General features: G+C 51.2%; 1 protein-coding gene across 3 annotated transcripts; it reads left to right on the top strand.

Annotated features, from left to right (window-relative positions):
• The first annotated feature begins 92 nt into the window (after positions 1-92).
• On the top strand, positions 93-16,947 carry DHX58 (DExH-box helicase 58). 3 transcript variants are annotated; one of them, XR_011468000.1, is made up of 13 exons: positions 93-206; positions 410-578; positions 793-994; positions 1,372-1,562; positions 8,969-9,085; positions 9,679-9,805; positions 9,957-10,148; positions 11,589-11,851; positions 12,741-12,890; positions 12,985-13,146; positions 14,592-14,782; positions 14,973-15,216; positions 15,985-16,081. XR_011468000.1 is itself a non-coding variant. In XM_005899215.3 (13 exons), the coding sequence occupies exons 2-13, from the start codon at positions 411-413 to the stop codon at positions 16,537-16,539; spliced, it is 2,043 nt and encodes a 680-aa protein (XP_005899277.2). In that variant the 5' UTR covers positions 93-206; position 410; the 3' UTR covers positions 16,540-16,947. The 3 variants fall into 3 exon arrangements, 2 of the variants coding, with proteins under 2 accessions (XP_005899277.2, XP_070245950.1); XM_005899215.3 differs by lacking the exon at positions 14,973-15,216 and adding an exon at positions 16,357-16,947; XM_070389849.1 differs by lacking the exon at positions 15,985-16,081 and having other exon boundaries at positions 14,973-15,971.
• Positions 16,948-24,964: the final 8,017 nt, after the last annotated feature.

The raw sequence follows: 24,964 nt of genomic DNA, 5'->3' as shown, positions 1-24,964 counted from the left end.
CAGGATTTATTTTTCTGAAGGGCGTGGCAGGGAGATTCCTAGGTTGATCTTTGCTGGGCTGGCTCCTCCCCTCAGTTTCAGTTTCCATTTCCTTCTCTGCAGAGCCCAGCAGCATTTGGGCTGAGCGGGCAAAGCTGCAGCCGAGACAGACCCTGTCAGCATAGCCGGGGCTGGCTTGGTTTGCTCCTACCCAGCTCAGGTTCCGGGTAGGTCCCAACGTTGCCCTGCCCCCTTCTCCCTCAAGTGGGAAGGAGTTCCCACCCACCCCACCTCACCCCCGCCCCCGCCCTGCACTAGGAGCTCCCCAAACCAGATGGAGCTAGCCAGGAAGGGGGAGTGGCTCTGACAGGGGCTGGGCCTGGGAGGGAGCCAAAAGGATCTTCGGGTCTGAGCTCCCTGCCATTTCCAGAATGGAGCTGCGACCCTACCAGTGGGAGGTGATCATGCCCGCCCTGGAGGGGAAGAATATCATCATATGGCTGCCCACGGGCTCTGGGAAGACCAGGGCAGCTGCTTATGTGGCCAGGAGGCATTTAGAGACCGTGGACGGAGCCAAGGTGGTTGTATTGGTCAACAGGGTGAGTGTCCTGCCCTCCCCACACTGTGGTTTCTCAATTCCTCAGGTAACCTCTCAGGAGCCTCCAGAACTCCAAAGTGGCTGTGACTATCTCAGTTTCCCTGTCTCTTCACCCACTCCAGAAGCCAGCTATGTGCCGAGGGGTTCACCTGGCTCCACCCCCATCCCCCAGACCCTCATCTAGCTTCCTCTCCCGTCTCACTCTCCACCCCCAGGTGCACCTGGTGACCCAGCATTGTGAGGAGTTCAGCCGCATGCTGGAAAGACGCTGGACCATCACAACCCTGAGCGGGGACATGGGGCCACGAGCTGGCTTTGGCCACGTGGCCCGGAGGCACGACCTGCTCATCTGCACGGCTGAGCTGCTGCAGAAGGCACTGGCCAGCCCGGAAGAGGAGGAGCATGTGGAGCTCAATGGTGAGCGCTGTGGGCAGGGGGAGAGGGTGCGCCCGAGGCACCCTGCCTCGGGAACCCCAGGGCTCCTATTGTAGTAAAGGAATACTTTATAGAATGAGGAATTCCCCATTCATCAAACCCCAGCATACACCCCAGTAGAAACAGATCTAGCTAGAGTGCAGGATCCCGGGCAGGTCGCTCGCCCCAGCTGAGCCTTAGTTTACTAATCTGTAAGATGGAGGTAAATTGTCCCCACCTGGCCCGTTCTCTTGGGTCCAGGTGCAGGCTGTGGAGGGGGGAGGGATTCTCAGATGAGCTGTGAGGACTGCGTGAAACAAAGTTTATGGGAAGAAGGGCTGTGCAAACTCAGGTCATAACCTTCCCTTGTGCGCCCCCAGCCTTCTCGCTGCTGGTGGTGGATGAGTGTCACCACACGCACAAAGACACCGTCTACAACATCATCCTGAGCCAATACCTGGAGCTTAAACTCCAGAGGACCCGGCCGCTGCCGCAGGTGCTGGGTCTCACCGCCTCCCCAGGCACTGGCGGTGCCTCCACGCTCGAGGGGGCCATTGACCACGTCCTGCAGGTCAGCTTGGCCCCTGTGACCCATCCACCCTGCCCTAAACCATGCCCATCAGCTCTCCCCAGGCTGCCCCTGGCGGGGAGGGTTGGGGCCCCTTCCCCACCTAAGTGCTAGCCTCACGCTTAGAATAATCTCCCAAGTCCACTCTGGCTTATAAAGTCCCTCATGATCGAACCCTGCCTACCTCCCACCTTCATTTCCTGCACCTTCTTCTCCCTGCCGCCCCCGCCCAACTCCCACTATTCTGACCTTCTTTCTGTATCGTGAGCATGTCAGGCGTGTCCTCATCTCAGGACCTTTGGCATCTGCCACTTCGTCTGCCCTGAGTGTCTTTATCCTGGATTTCACCTGTCGGTTCTTTCTCATCATTCAGGGAACAGCTTAAATGTCACCTCTTCAGAGTTTTCCCTGATCATCACTGCACTGTTCCATACCAATTTGATTTTTTTCAGAGCTAGTTAACACGACTTGAAATACCCTCATTCTGTTACTCTTTACTTGTTTATCATCTGTCTCCCCAAGTCCAGTGTAAGATGCTCTATATCCCCAGGAACTAGAACAGCACTGGGCGTACAGCAGGGGCAATAGCTATTTGTTTTTGTTGTTGTTTTGTTTTTTTTTTTTTTTTTTTTTTTTCCCTCCTCCCTCCCAACCTCCCCATACCATCCCCCCTGGGCCTTCCCAGCGCACCAGCCCCAAGCATCCAGCATCGTGCACTGAACCTGGACTGGCATCTCGTTTCATACATGACATTTCACATGTTTCAATGACATTCTCCCAAATCTTCCCACCCTCTCCCACAGAGTCCATAAGACTGTTCTATACATCAGTGTCTCTTTTGCTGTCTCGTACACAGGGTTATCGTTACCATCTTTCTAAATTCCATATACATGCGTTAGTATACTGTATTTATGTTTTTCCTTCTGGCTTACTTCACTCTGTATAATAGTCTCAGTTTCATCCACCTCATTAGAACTGATTCAAATGTATTCTTTTTAATGGCTGAGTAATACTCCATTGTGTATATGTACCACAGCTTTCTTATCCATTCATCTGCTGATGGACATCTAGGTTGCTTCCATGTCCTGGCTATTATAAACAGTGCTGCGATGAACATTTGGGGTACACGTGTCTCTTTCCCTTCTGGTTTCCTCAGTGTGTATGCCCAGCAGTGGGATTGCTGGATCATAAGGCAGTTCTATTTCCAGTTTTTAAGGAATCTCCACACTGTTCTCCATAGTGGCTGTACTAATTTGCATTCCACCAACAGTGTAAGAGGGTTCCCTTTTCTCCACACCCTCTCCAGCATTTATTATTTGTAGACTTTTGGATGCAGCCATTCTGACTGGTGTGAAATGGTACCTCATAGTGGTTTTGATTTGCATTTCTCTGATAAAGTGATGTTGAACATCTTTTCAAGTGTTTGTTAGCCATCTGTATGTCTTCTTTGGAGAAATGTCTATTTAGATCTTTGGCCCATTTTTTGATTGGGTCATTTATTTTTCTGGAGTTGAGCTGTAGGAGTTGCTTGTATATTTTTGAGATTAGTTGTTTGTCGGTTTGCTTCATTTGCTATTATTTTCTCCCATTCTGAAGGCTGTCTTTTCACCTTGCTAATAGTTTCCTTTGATGTGCAGAAGCTTTTAAGTTTAATTAGGTCCCATTTGTTTATTTTTGCTTTTATTTCCAATATTCTGGGAGGTGGGTCATAGAGGATCCTGCTGTGATGTATGTCAGAGAGTGTTTTGCCTATGTTCTCCTCTAGGAGTTTTATAGTTTCTGGTCTTATGTTGAGATCTTTAATCCATTTTGAGTTTATTTTTGTATATGGTGTTAGAAAGTGTTCTAGTTTCATTCTTTTACAAGTGGTTGACCAGATTTCCCAGCACCACTTGTTAAAAGATTGTCTTTAATCCACTGTATATTCTTGCCTCCTTTGTCAAAGATAAGGTGTCCATATGTGCGTGGATTTATCTCTGGGCTTTCTATTTTGTTCCATTGATCTATATTTCTGTCTTTGTGCCAGTACCATACTGTTTTGATAACTGTGGCTTTGTAGTAGCCTGAAGTCAGGTAGGTTGATTCCTCCAGTTCCATTTTTCTTTCTCAAGATCGCTTTGGCTATTGAGGTTTTTGTATTTCCATACAAATTGTGAAATTATTTGTTCTAGCTCTGTGAAGAATACTGTTGGTAGCTTGATAGGGATTGCATTGAATCTATAAATTGCTTTGGGTAGTATACTCATTTTCACTATATTGATTCTTCCAATCCATGAACATGGTATATTTCTCCATCTATTAGTGTCCTCTTTGATTTCTTTCACCAGTGTTTTATAGTTTTTTTCTATATATAGGTCTTTAGTTTCTTTAGGTAGATATATTCCTAAGTATTTTATTCTCTTCGTTGCAATGGTGAATGGAATTGTTTCCTTAATTTCTCTTTCTGTTTTCTCATTATTAGTGTATAGGAATGCAAGGGATTTCTGTGTGTTGATTTTATATCCTGCAACTTTACTATAATCATTGATTAGTTCTAGTAATTTTCTGGTGGAGTCTTTAGGGTTTTTCTATGTAGAGGATCATGTCATCTGCAAATAGTGAGAGTTTTACTTCTTCTTTTCCAATTTGATTCCTTTTATTTCTTTTTCTGCTCTGATTGCTGTAGCCAAAACTTCCAAAACTATGTTGAATAGTAATGGTGAAAGTGGGCACCCTTGTTTTGTTCCTGACTTTAGGAAATGCTTTCAATTTTTCACCATTGAGGATAATGTTTGCTGTGGGTTTGTCATATATAGCTTTTATTATGTTGAGGTATGTTCCTTCTATTCCTGCTTTCTGGAGAGTTTTTTATCATAAATGGGTGTTGAATTTTGTCAAAGGCTTTCTCTGCATCTATTGAGATAATCATATGGTTTTGTTTTTCAATTTGTTAATGTGGTGTATTACATTGATTGATTTGCGGATATTGAAGAATCCTTGCATCCCTGGGATAAAGCCCACTTGGTCATGGTGTATGATCTTTTTAATGTGTTGTTGGATTCTGATTGCTAGAAATTTTGTTTAGGATTTTTGCATCTATGTTCATCAGTGATATTGGCCTATAGTTTTCTTTTTTTGTGGCATCTTTGTCAGGTTTTGGTATTAGGGTGATGGTGGCCTCATAGAATGAGTTTGAAGTTTACCTTCCTCTGCAATTTTCTGGAAGAGTTTGAGCAGGATAGGTGTTAGCTCTTCTCTAAATTTTTGGTAGAATTCAGCTGTGAAGCCGTCTGGACCTGGGCTTTTGTTTGCTGGAAGATTTTTGATTACAGTTTCAATTTCCATGCTTGTGATGGGTCTGTTAAGGTTTTCTATTTCTTCCTGGTCGAGTTTTGGAAAGTTGTACTTTTCTAAGAATTTGTCCATTTCTTCCTCGTTGTCCATTTTATTGGCATATAATTGTTGATAATAGTCTCTTATGATCCTTTGTATTTCTATGTTGTCTGTTGTGATCTCTCCACTGTCATTTCTAATTTTATTGATTTGATTTTTCTCCCTTTGTTTCTTGATGAGTCTGGCTAATGGTTTGTCAATTTTATTTATCCTTTCAAAGAACCAGCTTTTGGCTTTGTTGATTTTGCTATGGTCTCTTTTGTTTCTTTTGCATTTATTTCTGCTCTAATTTTTAAGATTTCTTTCCTTCTACTAACCCTGGGGTTCTTCATTTCTTCCTTTTCTAGTTGTTTGAGGTGTAGAGTTAGGTTATTTATTTGACTTTTTTTCTTGTTTCTTGAGGTGTGCCTGTATTGCTATGAACTTTCCCCTTAGGACTGCTTTTACTGTGTCCCACAGGTTTTGGGTTGTTGTGTTTTCATTTTCATTCGTTTCTATGCAAATTTTGATTTCTTTTTGATTTCTTCTGTGATTTGTTTGTTATTCAGCAGCGTGTTGTTCAGCCTCCATATGTTGGAATTTTTAATAGTTTTTCTCCTGTAATTGAGATCTAATCTTACTGCATTGTGGTCAGAAAAGATGCTTGGAATGATTTCTATTTTTTTGAATTTACCAAGGCTAGCTTTATGGCCCAGGATGTGATCTATCCTGGAGAAGGTTCCCATGCGCTTGAGAAAAAGGTGAAATTCATTGTTTTGGGATGAAATGTCCTATAGATATCAATTAGGTCTAACTGTTCTATTGTATCGTTTAAAGTTTGTGTTTCCTTATTAATTTTCTGTTTAGTTGATCTATCCATAGGTGTGAGTGGGGTATTAAAGTCTCCCACTATTATTGTGTTATTGTTAATTTCTCCTTTCATACTTGTTAGCATTTGTCTTACATACTGCGGTGCTCCGTGTTGGGTGCATATATATTTATAATTGTTATATCTTCTTCTTGGATTGATCCTTTGATCATTATGTAGTGACCTTCTTTGTCTCTTTTCACAGCCTTTGTTTTAAAGTCTATTTTATCTGATATGAGTATTGCTACTCCTGCTTTCTTTTGGTCCCTATTTGCATGGAAAATCTTTTTCCAGCCCTTCACTTTCAGTCTGTATGTGTCCCCTGTTTTGAGGTGGGTCTCCTGTAGACAACATATGTAGGGTCTTGTTTTTGTATCCATTCAGCCAGTCTTTGTCTTTTGGTTGGGGCATTCAACCCATTTACGTTTAAGGTAATTACTGATAAGTATGATCCCGTTGCCATTTACTTTATTGTTTGGGGTTCAATTTATACACCATTTTTGTGTTTCCTGTCTAGAGAATATCCTTTAGTATTTGTTGTAGAGCTGGTTTGGTGGTGCAGAATTCTCTCAGCTTTTGCTTATCTGAGAAGCTTTTGATTTCTCCTTCATACTTGAATGAAATCCTTGCTGGGTACAATAATCTGGGCTGTAGGTTATTTTCTTTCATCATTTTAAGTATGTCTTGCCATTCCCTCCTGGCTTGAAGAGTTTCTATTGAAAGATCAGCTGTTATCCTTATGGGAATTCCCTTGTGTGTTATTTGTTGTTTTCCCTTGCTGCTTTTAATATTTGTTCTTTGTGTTTGATCTTTGTTAATTTGATTAATATGTGTCTTGGGGTGTTTCTCCTTGGGTTTATCCTGTTTGGGATTCTCTGGGTTTCTTGGACTTGGGTGATTATTTCCTTCCCCAGTTTAGGGAAGTTTTCAACTATTATCTCCTCAAGTATTTTCTCATAGTCTTTCTTTTTGTCTTCTTCTTCTGGAACCCTATGATTGAATGTTGTAGCGTTTAATATTGTCCTGGAGGTCTCTGAGATTGTCCTCATTTCTTTTAATTCGTTTTTCTTTTATTCTCTCTGATTCATTTATTTCTACCATTCTATCTTCTAATTCACTAATCCTATCTTCTGCCTCTGTTATTCTACTATTTATTTGCCTCCAGAGTGTTTTTAATTTCATTTATTGCATTATTCATTGTATATTGACTCTTTTTATTTCTTCTAGGTCCTTGTTAAACCTTTCTTGCATCTTCTCAATCCTTGTCTCCAAGCTATTTATCTGTGATTCCATTTTAATTTCTAGATTTTGGATCAATTTCACTATCATTATTGAATTCTTTATCAGGTAGATTCCCTATCTCTTCCTCTTTTGTTTGGTTTGGTGGGCATTTATCCTGTTCCTTTATCTGCTGGCTATTCCTCTGTCTCTTCATCTTGTTTAAATTGCTGAGTTGGGGTGTCCTTTCTGTATTCTGGCAGTTTGTGGAGTTCTCTTTATTGTGGCTATTCCTCACTGTGTGTGGGTTTGTACAGGTGGCTTGTCAAGGTTTCCTGGTTAGGGAAGCTTGTGTCAGTGTTCTGATGGGTGGAACTGTATTTCTTCTCTTTGTTCAGTCGCGCTGTGGGGAGGGAGGGAGGGATGCTGCAAGCAAATAACACTGGCGTCGCTCGCAGTGCCTCAGCCACACTGGGTCTGCCCCGCTCACTGCGCGTGTAGCCTCCCTGCCCACACTGCTCGGGCTCTAGGTTGTTCCGCGGGAACAATCCAAGGCTGGCCCTGGGTTGCATGTACCTCCCAGGTCCAAGCCGCTCAGGTTCAGGCACTCGGATAGTCCTCAGAGGCGCAGACTCAGTTGGGCCTGAGTATTGTGCTCTTCCCAGGTCCGAGCAGCTCAAGTGATGAGGTGTTTGGCGGCGCCAATGCTGCGACTTATCGCCTCCCGCCACTCGGTTATCTGGGCAAAAACCGGCGCACCTTCTTAGGCAGATGTTAACCGTCCAGACCCCAAGAAGTTTTAGTTAGCAAAAAGCCTGCTTACAGTTTTATAGATAATGTCTCTCTGGGGCTGCGATTGCCCCCTTCCGGCTCTGGCTGCCTATCACGGAGGAAGGTCTGCAGCCGGCTATCTCTGTTCAATTCTTTGTTCCGTGCGGGCCTGGCGGTCTTAGGTTGGGGCTGGCTTTTGGCGTAGTAGATATCCCACAGTCTGGTTTGTTAGCCCAAATTATTTCGCTCAGATAGTGCTCAGGGTATTCAGGCCAGATTCTTACTCTAAGCGATGCAGCCCGCGCTGCCTCCCTGCCCAGCCCCGCTTGTTAATGGCGCCTGCAGGCGTCTGCGCTCTTCTCCACTGGGAGTTACCGTAGGACTCGCAATCTTGAGTTTTAATTGTTTATTTATTTTTCTTCCTGTTACGTTGCCCTCTGTGCTTCCAAAGCTCGGCACAGATTCGGCAGTGAGAAGGTTTCCTGGTGTTTGGAAACTTCTCTCTTTTTAAGACTCCCTTCCGGGGACGGAGCTCCGTCCCTCCCTTTTTGTCTCTTTTTTTGTCTTTTATATTTTTTCCTACCTCCTTTGAAGAGTTGGATTGCTTTTCTGGGTGCCTGATGTCCTCTGCGGCATTCAGAAGTTGTTTTGTGGAATTTACTCGGACGTTTAAATGCTCTTTTGATGAATTTGTGGGGAGAAAGTGTTCTCCCTGTCCTACTCCTCCGCCATCTTCTGTTGTTGTTTTGTTTTTAAAATGTACTTATTTATTTTTGGCTGCATTGGGTCTTCCTTGCTGTGCACAGGCTTCCTCCTGATGCAGAGAGTGGGGGCAACTCTTAGTGTGGTATTCTGACTTCTCATTGCAGTGGCTTCTCTTTTTGCAGGGCACAGGCTCTAGGTTCGTGGGTTCAGTAGTTGTGGCTCTTGGGCTCTAGAGCGCAGGCTGAGTAGTTGTGGTGCAAGGGTTCAGTTGCCCTGAGACATGTGGAGTCTTCCCGGACCAGGGATGGAACCCAAGTACGTTGCATTGGCTAGTGCGTTCTTAATCACTGGACCACCATGGCAGTCCACAAGATATTGGTTGAATACATGAATCCCCATTCCTGATGGCCCTGCCTCAGCCCACCCTGCCCCAAAGCTCTGCCCATTGTCCCCACAACCCCCGCCCATTCCAATGAACCCCTCTCTGTTGCCCCAGCTCTGTGCCAACCTGGACACATGGCGCATCATGTCACCCAAGGACCATTCCCCCAAGCTGCAGGAGCACAGCCACCAGCCCTGCAAACAGTATGACCTCTGCCACAGGCGCACCCAGGTACGTGGAGGGAAGGCCGGGGCCAGGGGTGGGGTCTGGTGTCAAGTTAGGGCACCTGGGGTTGAGCTCTGACTCCACCCTCACCAGCTATATGGTTCCAGGTTATTTGCTTTTGTCTCAACCTCCATTTCTCCTTTCCATGAAATGGGGCAGATACAGCCCATGTCCTCAGCCTGCTGTTTGTTTAGACTCAGATGCCACCGTGGGGAATCTCTCAACACCCTGGGCACAGTCTGCAAACTGTAAAGCCGGTAGGCGCTTTGTCCTGAGGCTGTTCCAAGCTCGCTCATGCAGTGCAGACACTGTCTGGTGTCTGCTCTGATGGGGCTGGACAGGACTAGACAGACATGACTGTGCTCAAGCCAGAGGTCAGGGGTACAGACAGAGCAGGAGCGGGCTGCAGGACCCTGACTCCTGCCTCCAACCAGGACTCCTCCACACTCCAGCCGGCCTCCCTCTGGGGCTGGCTCCTCTCCAGCTCTGATATGCCGGCAGTAGCAATGCAGCTTCACCCAGAGATCAGCTTCCCCACTAGGTGCCCATTCCCTCTGTGTGTTTGGAAATCCCCTCATACCCTCACTCTTCTCGCCCAGGACCCCTTTGGGGACATGCTGAAGAAGCTCATGGACCAAATCCACGATCACCTGGAGATGCCCAAGTTGAGACGGGACTTCGGGACGCAGACCTATGAGCAGCAAGTGGTGGAACTGAGCCAGGATGGTGAGGGGGGCGCCCTAGGGGAGGGCTGGGAGGTGGGGCGATCCGGGGTGGGGCCAGCCTGGGCGGAGCCTTTCGGGGGGTGGAGTCTAGGCGGACGTTGACCCTGGAGGGGCGTGGCCACTCAGATCCTATGCACCCAACCCTCCTGCAGCGGCTGAGGCTGGGCTCCTGGAGCAGCGGGTGTACGCGCTTCATCTGCGTCGGTACAACGACGCGCTGCTGATCCACGACACGGTCCGCGCGGTGGATGCCCTCAACACGCTGCGGGATTTCTACAACAGGGAGCGCACCACTAAGACCCAGATCCTGCATGCCGAGCGCTGGCTGCTGGCGCTGTTTGATGGTGAGGCTCGCAGCTGAACTAGAGGTCAGAGGCCAGTCAGGGCACAGGTCCCACCATGGGTGGGAGAAGTGCTAATGAGGGTGAAAGTGAAAGTGAAGTTGCTCAGTCGTGTCCGACTCTTTGCGACCCCATGGACTGCAGCCTATCAGGCTCCTCCATCCATGGGATTTTCCAGGCAAGAGTGCTGGAGTGGATTGCCATTTCCTTCTCCAGCGGATCTTCCCAACCCAGGAATCGAACCTGGCTGGGTCTCCCGCAGTACAGGCAGACACTTTACCGTTTGAGCCACCAGGGAAGCTAATGAGGGTACCGGGGCCCTAATTTTCTAACCCAAAGCCAAGGTCGAGGATATGATAAAAGGTAATATGCCCTCGTTTGTGAAGGTTTGAGTGGGTGTAAAAACTAATTCATGTTTATGACAAATATTTTTTTAAAAAACCATTTAATTGGGAACTGTCCTTGAAAGTTTGGGATGTGTGGTACCTTTAAACTGGGAAAGTGAGGTGGTCAGAGGGCAAAATGTAAGACTAGACGAGGCCTCAGCACAAGCTGGAAGGCAAGGATCCTTCTGAAAAGACCTGAGGTTGAGTCAATCCCAGGGAGCAAAGATTAGCATGAAAAGATCCAGGGGCATCTGGGTAGCTGGGCTGAAGAGGGGTGCTGGATGAGGTATGTGAACAAAGGATTCTGCACTGTAAGCCCCTGATGTAAGGCTGGCAGCCCTCAAGCCTGGGCAGGCAGAGAGAAGCCAGGGTGACAAGGAAAGAACTGAGCTGGAGGCCAGCCCCGGTTCTGCTGAGACTCCAGATTGGTTACTGAGCGTGGTCGCTCTGTAGTGTCGTGTCCAACTCTTTGCAACCCCATGGACTGTAGCCCGCCAGGCTCCTTTGTCCATGGGATTCTCCAGGCAAGAATACTGGAGTAGGTTGCCATTCCCTTCCTCAGGGGATCTTCCTGACCCATGGATCGAACCTGGGTCGCCTGCATTGCAGGCAGATTCTTTACTGTCTGAGCCATCAGGGCAGCCACCAGGGCAGGCAGAGGGTATCCTTAAATGTGCTTTTGGTGCTGTTCAGGGAATTAGGCAGGAGCATATATCCTCAGGGCTTCCCTAGTGGCTCAGACAGTAAAGCGTCTGTCTGCAATGCAGGAGACCCGGGTTCAATCCCTGGGTTGGGAAGATCCCCTGGAGAAGGAAATGGCAGCCCACTCCAGAATTCTTGCCTGGAAAATCCCATGGACCGCGGAGCCTGGTAGGTTACCGTCCATGGGGTCGCAAAGAGTCGGACACAACTAAGCGACTTCACTTTCACTTTTTCATATATCCTCAGGCACCCCTCCCCACCCGACCCCATACTCCTGTAATGTTATCCCTATGAATCCCCCACCCTAGCCATGCCTTGCCCACCTCCAGGCCTCTGTTTTGGGCTTTTCTGGCAGACCACAAGAATGAGCTGGCCCATCTGGCAACTAGCGGCCCGGAGAACCCGAAACTGGAGGTGCTGGAAGTGATCCTGCAGAAGCAGTTCAGGAGCCCTGACAGCCCCCGGGGCATCATCTTCACCAGAACCCGCCAGAGCGCTCACTCCCTCCTGCTGTGGCTCCAGCAGCAGCCAGGCCTGCAGACAGTGGACATCCGGCCCCAGGTGTTGACTGGGGCTGGGAACAACAGCCAGAAGACTCAGATGATCCAGATGACACAGGTGTGGGCTCTTGGGTTAGGGGCTTACAGTGCAGAATCCTTTGTTCACATAGGGGAGGAGCTGAGGGTGGGGGAGTTCCCTAGAGGAGAAAAGAAGGGGACAGAGTCTTCACCGAGCAATGGGGGACTGATTATCTCTAGGGGGAGGGCAGAGAGCTGGGGCAGAGACAGAGACCCTAAGTTCCCTAGTGCTGAAGGTTCCCCAAGTCTGGAGGTCTCTGGGGGAAGAGATGCAGAGGCTTGGGGAATCTATGGGGACAGGCGAGTGATGTCCTCAGAACAGAGAGTCAGGGGCCTGGGATCCCTTGCATGAAAAGAATAGGTCCTGAGAGCTCCTAGAGTAGAGGGGCAGGGACCTTTGGGGACTCCTAAGGGAGATGGTCCATCTAAAGGAAATCAGTCCTGAATATTCATTGGAAGGACTGATGTTGAAGCTGAAACTCCAATACTGTGGCCACCTGATGTGAAGAACTGACTCATTTGCAAAGACACTGATGCTGGGAAAGACTGCAGGTGGGAGAAGGTGGGAGACAACAGAGAATGAGATGGTTGGATGGCATCACTGACTCAATGGACATGAGTTTGAGCAAGCTCTGGGAGTTGGTGATGGACAGGGAGGCCTGGCGTGCTGCAGTCCATGGGGTGGCAAAGAGTTGGACATGACTGAGTGACTGAACTGAAGGGAGACAGAGTTTAGATGGTTACCTGGGAAGATGAGCAAGATCCTGGAGGGTACTTGAAGATCGAAGTGGGAATTCAAAGTTCCTCAGGAAAGGGACCAAAGTTGTGAGTAAAAGGGCCAAACCAGGAGAGGCTGAGCTAGCAGGATGGTTGGACTGAACCTACATCATTTACCATCTTCTTTCTCTTCCCCCACCCCACCATCCCAGCGGGACCAGCAAGAAGTAATCCAGAAGTTCCGGACTGGTACCCTGAACCTCCTGGTGGCCACAAGTGTGGCAGAGGAGGGGCTGGACATCCCCCAGTGCAATGTGGTGGTGCGCTATGGGCTCCTGACCAATGAGATCTCCATGGTCCAGGTGCTCAAAGCAGCCCTCCCCCAACCAGCCCTCAAAGGATGCTGTGTGTGGGACCCCAGCCCCACTTAGGTTCCTCTGTTTTCTCTTTCCCCAGGCAAGGGGCCGGGCCCGGGCCAGCCAAAGCGTATACTCATTTGTGGCAGCCCAAGGCAGTCGGGAGCTGCAGCGGGAGCTGACGAATGAGGCTCTGGAAACGCTGATGAAACGGGCAGTGGCTGCTGTGCAGGCGATGGACCAGGCCAAGTACCAGGCCAAGGTTTGTGGGCAGCCTGAGTACCCTGAGGGGAAAGAGGCTGAGGGCGCTCTGCCTGGAAGGTCTCTGACTACTCACACATACACTCCCTGGGTCCCCCTTCCTCTGGGGGCTAACCTGGCCCACCTGGGAAAGGTAGAGGCTGGAGGCTGGGGGTAGGGCTGCCAGGGAAGGCAGTGGCTGTTCTCCAAAATGCCTTGGGAGCAGGCCTTATCCAGGGCTTTGAATTTACCCTTATCACCAAATACTCCGTCTATCTGTGAGAGCCGCCTTACAGCCCTTCTGGAACCAGTGTAGTGGAGCGTGGGAGTGTAGTTGCCCAGTTGTGTCCGATTCTTGTGACCCTATCGACTGTAGTCCGCCAGACATCTCTGTGCATGATGTTCTCCAGGCAAGAACACTGGAGTGGATAGCCTTTCCCTTCTCCAGGGGATCCTCCTGACCCAGGTCTCCTGCATTACAGGCAGATTCTTTATTGTCTGAGTCACCAGGGGACTCCCTTCTGGAACTAGAAAGGGGGAAACAAATAGACACATCCACAAAATAAGCCCAGAACCAGGACTGAAATGAGTTCCCCTGAGGTAGGATCACCAATATCCAGGCTTGTTCAGGATGGTCCCCGTTTATTCTGTTCAGTTCAGTCCCGTCGCTCAGTCATGTCCGACTCTTTGCGACCCCATGAATCGCAGCACGCCAGGCCTCCCTGTCCATCATCAACTCCCGGAGTTCACTCAAACTCACGTCCATCGAGTCAGTGATGCCATCCAGCCATCTCATCCTCTTTTGTCCCCTTCTCTTCCTGCCCCCAATCCCTCCCAGCATCAGAGTCTTTTCCAATGAGTCAACTCTTCACATGAGGTGGCCAAAGTACTGGAGTTTCAGCTTTAGCATCATTCCTTCCAAAGAAATCCCAGGGCTGATCTCCTTCAGAATGGACTGGTTGGATCTCCCTGCAGTTATTCATGATGTCCCATGTTAGATTCCCTGGTAGCTCAGCTAGTAAAGAATTGCCTGCAATACAGGAGACCCTGGTTCAATTCCTGGGTTGGGAAGATCCCCTGGAGGAGGGCATGGCAACCCACTCCAGTATTCTTGCCTGGAGAATACCCATGGACAGAGGACCCTGGTGGGCTACAGTCCATGAGGTCACAAAGAGTTGGACACAACTGAGCGATTAAGCACATGTTAGATTAAGTGAAGCCACTTTGCAGAAAATCCTCCAAAGTAGGGGTAAATATTCAGCAAGAAAGCTTGCTTCCCTCCCATAGTTGTCCCCACCCCCATATTTTTTGCCACAGAGCTGCTTCTAACAGCTCCAGGAATGGTTGAAGAAGTCCCTTCTGGCTGCTAATGATCTGAGGTCTTTGGGAACCCTTTGCCCCCTGAAAGCATTCCTGGGGTCAGGTCTCTCCGGTCTCAGCCATGCCCAGTGTCCACTCCCATCTCAGATCCGGGATCTGCAGCGGGCAGCGTTGGTCAAGCGGGCAGTCCAGGCAGCCCAGCGAGAGAGTCGGCAGCGCAAGTTCCTGGCGGAGCAGGTGCAGCTCCTCTGCATCAACTGCATGGTGTCCGTGGGCTACGGGAGTGACCTACGGAAGGTGGAGGGTACCCACCACGTCAATGTGAACCCCAACTTCTCGTGAGAATTGTGGAAGGGGAGGTCGGGATGGGAAGAGGGGAAAGAGGAAGGGGCATAATGGGGGATGAAGAATCCCTCCCATCCAGACAGTGCTTTGAGAGTTTGGGAGGCTAAAGAGCATTTTAACAACTACCAAGTACGCATTTTCACAATAGTCTGATTAGACAGGTCTTATTACCCCATTTTACAGGTGAGGAAACAGAGGCCCAGAGAAGCTAAGTGACTCACCCGAGTCCCTACAGCCACTGTGTGGTCGAGCAAGAGCTGGAATTCAGGATGCCAAATGCTGAGAGGCCACAAACTGGCCCCTTGGTCCTACCTACTTTGAAGACATGCTAATGCTATGCTATGCTAAGTCGCTTCAGTCGTGTCCGACTCTGTGCGACCCCATGGACTGCAGCCTACCAGGCTTCTCCATCCATGGCATTCTCCAGGCAAGAATGCTGGAGTGGGTTGCCATTTCCTTCTCCAACTTTGAAGACATGAAGGGGGCTAATTGTCCCCAAGCCATCCCCTTGTCTTCTACCTTAGAGGGTGACCTTCCCCTATCCTCCATCCACTCATTATTTATTAGGCACCTGCTGTGTGCCAGGCCACAGATCACAGTTTCTTGAGGAGGTAGCATTTCGACTACATCTTACCTTGAAAAAGGCACTGGGTTGGAATGTGTGTGGAGGTTAGGGCGATGCAATGGGAGTAATTGTGATTGACATAAGTGGAAGAGGTGGTGAAGGAAGAGATTCTGGAGGAACACAGACTGGCCCGTGGAGGACCTTGAAGGTTGGACCTGAAAGTTTAGCCTTTGTCCTGTAGGCAGTGAGGAGTCTGGGAGGGATTTTTGAGCAAGGGCATGGCAGGGTCAGATGTACATTTTTAGAGGATCACTCTGATGGTGGGTGGCAGGATGACATGGGGTTGAGAAGAAGGGTGGAATGGGATGGAAGGATGGGTCAGGGAGAGCTGTTGGGAGACTGTTAAAATCATCCAGGCCTGAACTTGGGCAGAAGAGGATGCCAGGGAGGCAGCATAGGCAGAGCATAAGGAAGACAGGGTTTCCCAGCCCTGGGAAGTCTCTGTGCCTCTTGACAGGCAGAAAGGCCCAAGGCCCAGGAGGAGGCTCTGCAGGCAGGAGGGCATGAGACCTGGGGTTGGGGTGGGAAGTGGGGTCTGTGAGGGCTGTGGCCACCCCCATTCCTTTCCAGGATCTACTACAACATCTCAAAGCAGCCTGTGGACATCAACAGAAGTTTCAAGGACTGGAGGCCCGGGGGTGCCATTAGCTGCCGGAACTGCGGGGAGGTGAGTGCTGGGGCCGTGGCCCTCGCTCTAGTCTTGAGAAGTCCTCAGTCTGAGAGAGGGGGCCCAGTCTCTGCTATCAGGTGCCCTTACTGGGAGGGAGGAGACCACCCTGCCCCAGGACCTCCCAATCTGGGGAGCTCCCCAACTATGGTAGGGAGACCACAGTGTCTCAGGCTGAGGTGGGAGACACAGGCCCAGCATGCGTGGACCCCAGCTGGAGAAAAGAAGCTGAGGACAGAGACTCAGCCCTGGCCATCTCTCTCCTCTCCCCACAGGCCTGGGGTCTGCAGATAATCTACAAGTCAGTGAAGCTGCCAGTGCTCAAAGTTGGGAGTATGCTGCTGGAGACACCACAAGGGCGAGTCCGGGCCAAGAAGTGGTCCCGCGTGCCCTTCACTGTGCCTGACTTTGACTATGTGCAATATGCTGAGGGCCTGGCGGGCCTCTCTCTGGACTGACTGACTTGTCCTGCAATGCCCAGTACAACCTGCAGGGGGCAGAAGAATCCACAACAGCCACCATCTCCTGGGCAAAGCCTGGGTCCAGCCCCTCCCACAGGAGTCACCAATTCCTGACTACTGGCTGACCAACCAGCCACAGAGGAACCCCGGGCTCCCAGGCTGGCTTGACTCCTACACTGAGGAAGCAGCCGGAGAGCCACAGCTCATCCCAGATCCCCTCATATGTACATACACACCTTCATATACACTGGATGGAACTGGGTGAGGGGTGTGGGGCAGACCTGAGGCAGGAGAATGGCCACCCTGACTAGGCATCATCACGGTTCCCCTTCAACATTCCTTCCCTGCCAAGGCCACTTCTATTTTTTGAGATTCTCCATAAATTAAAAATAAAGAAGTGGAAAACGTGTGTAGAAAATGTGTGGTATTTGAAAAACAGATGTGTGAGGTATAATTGATATTGCTGTACATATTTGTAGTGTATGATTTGATAAATTTAACATATGTACACTCTTCCACAATCAAGGTAATGAACATTGCAGTCACTCTCAAAACTTCCTTGTTCCCATTGTAATCTTCTCTTCCCCTTCCTTGTCCACTGATCTGCTTTGTGCTATATTTCTAATGATAAAAGCTTTTTTTTTTTAACACCCCTCTTTATGGCTCTCATGTAACCTTTATTTGAACAGAGCATCAAAAGTCTAAATTTGAGAGTCATCAAGAATGTGAGGCTTTCTCACCTCTTCCACCCCATAATAGGCTCAAACCCCAGTGACCCCTCTCCATCCTCTCCTGACCCCTAGGTCATCTCCCTGGGCTAGGGTCAGGCTGAGATCCAGGATTTTGAGGGGTAGGGCTCAGGCAGGCATGGGGTGGGTGGGAGAAGTTGTAAAGGCCTAAATTTTCTGTTCTCATTTTAACAAGAAAGAAAGAAAAAGAAAGGCAAAGATCTAGGTTGATTCTTCAGGGAAAGGGCTATTTCTGTAGTAAGAGGCCCAGCAGGCAGGAGTCACCTTCAAGAGGAAGGGAGGGGGTTAGGGCAGAGATTTGAGAGCAGGATGGCAGTCCTTCCTGCCATCCCACCTCCTTCTCTCCTGCTGCACCCCTGCTTCTGCCTAAGGATAGATGGGAAATAATGCACACTCCCTTCTTCAGCATCTTTCTTCAGTCTGCCTCTTGTCTGATTGAGGGCTGACATTCCAGTACCAGTCTTTTTGGCCTCTGCTCCCCCAGAGAGTGTACTGTTCTTTCCTAGGGCCTCTCCTCCTGCTAATCTCCAGCGTTCCTTGGCCCTGGTTCCAGGAGTCACCCTTCTCTCTCCTGTCCCATCTGTGCCTCCTGGGACTGCTGCTTCTGCCCCTCTGCTCCCCACTTCACCTTCAGTCATGATCTCCCCTGTCAGCAACGTGCCTTTTACAGGTCAATAAAATTAGCGACTGGGGGCAGAACGAGGCGGGGCAGGGGCCCAGGGGTGCTAAGCTCAATGGCCTTGAATGCGGCTGGACGCACGGAGTCCGGACGCCTATCATTCCAGGGCTAAACAGTGACAGCTGAGGGACCTGAGCTGGCATTGAGGGCAGGGGGGTTGGGGGAGGCGGAGATGCTATGTTGCTGGGAGAGAGATGGACAGAGGATAAAGATGACCTGGGCACCTCAAGGTCCCCTCGGTGGCCTGGTCCCCTACAGAGCTGACCCCTGGTTGGGGGGCCTTGACTTTAGAGGAGGTGGGAAAGCTTTGCAACCACTTTGCCAGGCTGGGAGAGCTTTCCTGAGCTCAAATGGAAGGGGGGACGCAGATAAGGAGGGGTTCCCAGGCTTGCTTCTTTGTGTGAGGGGGTCTTCACATGGAGCCACAGCCTCCAGGGCACCTGGGTAAGGCTGCCTGAAGAAGAGCGTTTCATGAGGTCCTCAGGACCCAGGCATCCTAAGTCTTCAGGAAAGCCAGAGCTCCTGAGCGTCCCTAGTGGCCCGGATGCTCCCCGCCCCCCACACCCCACCCCCCTTTTCTGCCCACCTGAATAAACCAGTCGGTCCCACCCTGCGGAGGCTCAGGGAGGGGCGCGGCCGCCGCTCCCCAGGCCCCGCCCCCGCCCGGGCCCCGCCCCCTCCCCGGCCGACTCGAAGCCGCTGCGCTCCAGAGCGCGGTGGAGAGCAGGTGGCCGCAGCCGGCTCATCTCTGCCCCGCAGGTAAGTCCGCGACGCGGGCCGGTTCACGCTGAGGACCTCGAGGGCAGTGCGGGAGAACAAGGCAGCCCCTTCCACCTGTTATGTGCCCTCGACTCAAAACTGGGGGGCCTCAAGGGGCTGGGAGGAACCCCCATTGGCTCTGCGCACTGATGCTGGGCATGTGGGTAGAGGGTGAGACTAAACTCTGGAGAAGTTTCGAGGGTTCCGGCTGGCTTCCCTTGACACTGGGGCAGGCTGCAAGGCACGGAGAAGGACAAAGCCGGACGGTAGGCCCGCAACGTCCTGGAGGAGAGCAGGTTGAAGGTGGGGACTGCGGGGCTCATTGACTAAATGAGCCCCGTGCCTCATCCAGTGCAGCTTCCTTCATCCTCCCTTTAGGGGGTAATGGGGTGACCCAAACGGCTTCTGTGGGAAAATGCGGTGAGAGCTGCTGCATAGCTGAGCTGGAGCCTGGGTCTTTTGGTGTGCCCGGCACAAACACACCTGCATCGTTTATTTGCACCCTGGATACAGATATGTGAGGGAGAGGGGGACAATGAAACAGGGGCTGCTCTAGATGACCCGGGGAACCCCAAGAGCCTGGGGACTGACTAGATGTTTTCTGTGTCCAAGTCCCAGAGTCAGGTGGTGGAGGTGATCGCAGAAGTGGGCCTTATGGTAGACCTGGGTGCATTTGCACCTTCTGTGTCAAGATTTGGGCTGTAGGCAGGTCCTGACTCCTAGGACCATAAGGAAGCCAACCTAGAAAAGGAGGTCCTGGGCTGTCAGCTCAGATGTGGTGCTCAGCACTCTGAGTCACAAAGGAGAGTCAGACTTTGGGTGTTGGTGCTGTGTCGGGGTAGAGCAGAGAACCCCAGATTATAGAATGGGAGGAAGGTCAGGATGTTCCCATCTGGGATCCAGCCAGGACTCCTCGGACCTTCTAGAGATCATCGCAAGCCAACAGACAGACCAAGACCCAACTCAGGTGGGGCGGGGGGCTTCCTGTGTCTGAGTAGATTCCCCATTGCATTGTCTCCTCTCACCACATACACCATCATTGTCGGAAGTTCTTCCTCATATCTGACCTTCATCCCTTCTGCTTCTGTGCCAGTTTTCTGCTTCTGGGAGGCAACGGAGGCTATAGTGGAAAGAGTGGGAGCTCTGGGGTCACTTAGACTTGGGCCCTATCACCTCTATCTACTGAGTGACCTTGGGTGAATTAGTTCACCTCTGAGTTCGCTTCCCCATCTGTAAAATGGGGATAATAATAGAACCCACCTCATAGGGTGGCTGCAGGGATTACATGAGAACACGCACGTAGAGTGCTTAGCACAGTGCCTGGCGCCTGGTGAGGGCTCAACAAGTGTAAGTGTCCCCTCGCCTGTAGGACAGCAAAGCCGATCTGCGGCGGGTAGGGGTGGGGTTGGAAGTTCTTTTTTAAACTTGGCCAGAGAGAGCAGTGCCCTTCATGCCCCCTCCCCCCCCCCATCCCCCCCAGCCCCTACTGGTCTCTGGATCTCAACTAGATCTGTCTGAGCTGCACAGGGCCCCACACCACCTTCTCCTTTAGTCACCCTACTTTTTGTCTCCAGGGTGAGGAGAGGGGTCCCTGCCAGCGGCAGCCCACTTGGGGAGGGCTGTGTCCCAGAGGTACAAAATGACTTACAGACCCAACCAAAAAAAAAAGACCTGTTGTCATCACCTCCCTGCCCTCCCCATGTCCAGAAATCCACAAGTTGGGATCAAGCGGCACTCAGTTTTTTTCAGGAAGATAAATAATACAAGTAACTGAAAGTCCTGCTTGGGGATTGTCCAAGCTGCCCTCCAATGAAAAGACAGCTCCAGTCCCTGGCCTGAGCTCTGGAGGCTGCCAGAGAAGGCTGGGTCTAATAAGCACCCTTAAACCTGGGCAAGGGCAGGGCTGCCCATGCCCTGGCTTCGTGCTTTCAAGGTCTCTGCTCTGGCCCTCATCTTGCCATCCCTCTCTTTGTGGGATAAAGAGTAGTCAGCAGGGCAAAGGGGATGGGCCTGAACACCCCCTTCAAGACCACATGCCCCATACCTGTGGTGCCAGAGGTCCCTGCCCAGAAGGTTGCCAGCTTGCTCCCAGCCCATGCAAGCCTATTCCTTGAGCTTGTCCTCCTCAGAGCAGGTCATGCCACTAGTGTGGGCACCCCTGGACCTGAGAGAGGGACACCTGAAAATGGCCAAGGGGCAGCTGTCTGCAGCGTGTGAAGATGGAACCAGGCTGTGTGTTGAGGCTGGGCATCTACCTCCGTGCATGTGAGTCTTGCAGTGCAGAAAGCAGCCGGCTGTAGGAAGCGGGGCTGCTGGCCGGGGCCAGAGTGGGAATGGAGCTCTTTCTCCTTACACAGAGTTGTTCTACAGAACTCCCAGGAGTCACAGGAATCTAAACTGGAAGCTGGTCTTCCAGGTAATTATGAAAGTATATTTGTCAAGGTGGGAGTTTAGAATGTATTTTATTTTATTTTAGGCCACACCACATGGCTTCGGGATCTTAGTTCCCCAGCCAGGGATCAAAACAGTGAGAGTGCTGAGTCCTAACCACTGGACCACCAAGGAATTCCCAGAATATATCTTAATTAGCAGTTTACTAGCTTGATTTATAATTTTTAAACATTTTGACATGGATAGGTGGGCCCTTCTTTGTCCCCCTGCTCCAGGCCTTGCAAATGTTAGGGGTGGAGCCCGCAGCATCAGCAACCAAAACTGTTATTTGGTGAATTCCCTTCCTGCTCTCCCTGTCCTAATAGCACCCCTCTGAAACTGGGCTTAGGACACGCCCACCTGGACCATGAAGGAGTTTCAAGGTGAAATGAAGACTGTCAGCTGTCACCGACAAGCGGTGCCCCCATGGGTCTGCTGACCTCATTCTCCATGCCAAAATTGGGACATTAAAAAAATGTCTCCTGTGATGCTTAAGAGGGAAGGGATGAGGGGGAGAGAGGTTGCTCACCTCCTAACTGTGAAGCTGATGTGAGCACTCACTGGACCCAAGGAGCAAGGAGAGAGTTCAGTGGGGACTGCAGCAGGTGGGATGGCAGTTAGATTGTAGGAAGATGGGGGCTGGACCCCACCGTCTCTCTGGCTGCCTGTCTCAGGGGGCGCTGGACTTGCAGCCAGGAAGGGGGCCGTGTTTCTGGAATGTGGGTCCTCCTGTAAGTTTGGGTGGGGAAGAGTGTGGGGGCAAGCTGGTCAGGCAGTGGGAGTCGTCCCCAGCGGGCAGGAATGGCACATTGGTCTCAGCCAAAGCTGAGTGCCCTGTGGCACCTGAACACACCGTCTGTTCAGAAGAAGACGCACAGCCTTTTGGAGTCGTATCTGACTCACTCTCAGATTCTGATTGGGCTGCTTGAGGATCAAGCCTGCCGCCTTGGCCTCATTAGGGCTGTGAGGTGCTTGACTGAACTGGACACACACTCCCACTCAGACACACACCCAGGCAAGCGTGGCCACCTACAGCAGCCCACAGACGTCACTGTGCACGGTAGTGCACCCCTCATCACCGTTCCAGGTTCAACCCAGGCTATGGATCCCCCCATGGACCCACTCTGACATGTGGGCTCTGCCAATCCCTTGCCTTCACCAGAGTTCACATCTGTCTCCCCTATTGGTGCCTTTTCATTTCACCTTGGGTGACCGACCAGCTCCAGCGGCCAGGGCTTGGCTTACTTTAGGGTGGCTGGGGGCCAGATGCCTGCAGAGGTTCAGCGCTAGGGACAGGAGGCAGCCATGCCGCCCTTCTAGGACTCCCGGGCAAACCCCACCGGGCTCAACAATCAGCCCCTCTGCTCCCCCGAGGCTGGAAGGGAGTGTCTCCGGGTCCCCGTGCAGTTCTGGGAGCCTCTCAGCCTGTGAGCGTGTCTGTCCATGTGTCCTGTGCTCTCGGGCGCCCTCCCCCTGCTTTTATGTCGGTCATTTTCTGCCTGTGTCTCTTTTTCTGTGTGTCTTTATTCCTCTTCCCTTTCTCTGTGTATCTGTCTCTGTCTCTCTTAATCTCCTTCTGTCTTTTTGTGTGTGTCTCTGCCCTTCCATCCGTCTCTCTGCCATGCACACACTTCTCCTCACTCTCCCTGTCCCTCAGCTCTGTGTCTCTGATGGTGGGGCGCCTCACTAGCTCATCTTCCAGTATCTGTTGGTCTTTGCCTCTCCCCATCTCTGCCTCTAAGTCAGGGTCTGTTTCTCTCCAACCTCTGTTACTCTCACGAGGCGTCCCAGGGGAACGGGGCAGCCGAATGTCTCTGACTGCAGAATAAGGTGACAAAGCTTCCCCAGGCACTGCCATCACCTCTGGCCCCTCCAACTGCCAGGAGAGGGGAGGACTCTCGGGTTCCGGGAAGGACCCCGAGGCTGGCCCACCTGCCCTGGCTCCTCTGCTAAGAACTTGAGAATTGGGGGCTTTGGTTCCTGACTGAAATATTCAGTGTTTTCTTCTGACAGAGTCACAGGTCTGGCAGCAGGGCTGGGGGTTCAGAGTGTTGAGGGGGAGAGCCCTTGTCTGTGACCTTGAGCTGAGGGAAAGGTGTTCCTCAGGAGGCTTCCTAGGAGCCTTCCTCAGAGGGAGGCTGATTTGATGCTTTTCTTTTTCCTCGAAGCAGCCAAGCTCAGCACACCCACCCCAAGCTCCAGTTTCCAGATCCAAACCACCGCTGTGCTCTCCACCCTGTTCCAGACATTTCTGCCAACTGCCCCAGAGCCTCGGGGCCTTGTTCAAACAGCCTCCTTGCCCTGTCCCCCGGCCTCCTCACTTCTTCACTCCTCTCCTCGCTGCCACGGCCTCTGGTACAGGAGCAGCTGTGTTGGCTGTTTGTTTATCTGACTAAAGTTTCCTTGGGTGGGGTGCGGACCAATTCCATAGGTGTTTTTTTCCCCTCTGCAGATGCCCAGACCAGAGACCAGGCCGACCCTGCGGTGCCCCCACTGCCCTCCCCCGGGCCCCCTTCAGCCTCTCCAACCTCCCCAGGCCCCACGCATCTCCATCCTCCCGATCTCAGATCTGTTGATCCCTATATCTGATGCTAACAACCCCCTCCCACTGGCCAGGCAGGAGAAGAAGCTATGACACTGCCCTGTACCCCCATCCCTCACCTAGGGCAGGGGAAATACCCTGAGAAAGTGCTGGGAATTGGAACCCATGAGTTCTCTGGGTGTTCCCAAAGAGAAACATGTGGGGTGTGGTCTTCAGAAACTGGGAGAAGTCTGCCCGTTTGCCTACCCACCCTCATTGGCCAAGCTTGGAGCCAGCAGTAGAATGAGACTTCAGGAAAGGATTCGTTCTCTAATGGGTTTGAGGACCCCTCCCATGATTCATCCCAGAATGATCTCCCTGAGACCCCAAGGGTCATTCCGTCCCTGGACTTTGCATGACAGCGTACTATGTACAGAACCCCTGCATCCTGCCCGATGAAACCTGGAGAGGTCATAAAATCCCTAATCCAGGCAGAGTCTGGACTTGACCCCGGTCTCCTCATTCTCCACAGCTAGGCCTCCTCCCGGGATGGAGCCACAGCTGCTCTGTGGGCAACAAGGAGCCCAGGCTGCCTCGACTATCCCTACATCTTGCCCTCACCCACGCCTCCTCCACCTCCACAGTCTGCGATGGAGACATCTGGTCCCCACCCGTGTCTCCAGCAGGGAAGGGAGTGTTGGGGCCCGAGTCTTGTGACCTCATTCTGAGATCTGCTGTCCTAGTTAGCAGCTTCCCGAGAGGAGAGGGACACCAGAACCTTTCAGAGATGCTTGCGTACCATCTGGGTGCTAATTGGGAATGGGAACGTCCCTAGTTGAGGCCAGGGACAGCTATTCTGGGGCCACAGGATGGGGTGTGGGGGTGGAGAGGCCAGAGGGGGGATCAGGAAATTTCCCCAAATAGCCTGGCCAGCAGCCACATGTGGGAGCTAGGCCCGGGGGAGGGGGGCCACACAGCCCAGCTGGGCAGGGGGGAGCAGGCAGCTGGCCAGTTGACACATGGTCTTGAACCTCAAGCTGGGCAAGGGGCAGAAATGAAAAAGAACTGGTACCGTCTCCTTTTTTCTGCTAAAATGGACTTCTCTGGAACTTGTGGTGGAAGACTATGTCCCTGCCCTGTCTCTTTAACTTTCCCACGGGCCTTTGTAAGCCCTAACCCATCCCCCAGCCCCTCAATCAGGTGACACTGATTTATTCATTCATTCAACAAATATTTATTGGGACTTCCCTGGTGGTCTAGTGGTTAAGACTCCACACTTCCATT

The sequence above is a fragment of the Bos mutus genome, chromosome 19 (genome assembly GCF_027580195.1).
Source record: "Bos mutus isolate GX-2022 chromosome 19, NWIPB_WYAK_1.1, whole genome shotgun sequence".
Lineage (NCBI taxonomy): Eukaryota > Metazoa > Chordata > Mammalia > Artiodactyla > Bovidae > Bos > Bos mutus.
This window is presented reverse-complemented; position numbering and strand designations above follow the sequence as displayed.

Coding starts and splice junctions, on each gene's coding strand:
- DHX58 (XM_005899215.3), top strand. CDS start 411: ATGGAGCTGCGACCCTACCAGTGGGAGGTGATCATGCCCGCCCTGGAG. Junction 995..1,371: donor GGAGCATGTGGAGCTCAATG/GTGAGCGCTGTG, acceptor GTGCGCCCCCAG/CCTTCTCGCTGCTGGTGGTG. Junction 1,563..8,968: donor CCATTGACCACGTCCTGCAG/GTCAGCTTGGCC, acceptor CTGTTGCCCCAG/CTCTGTGCCAACCTGGACAC.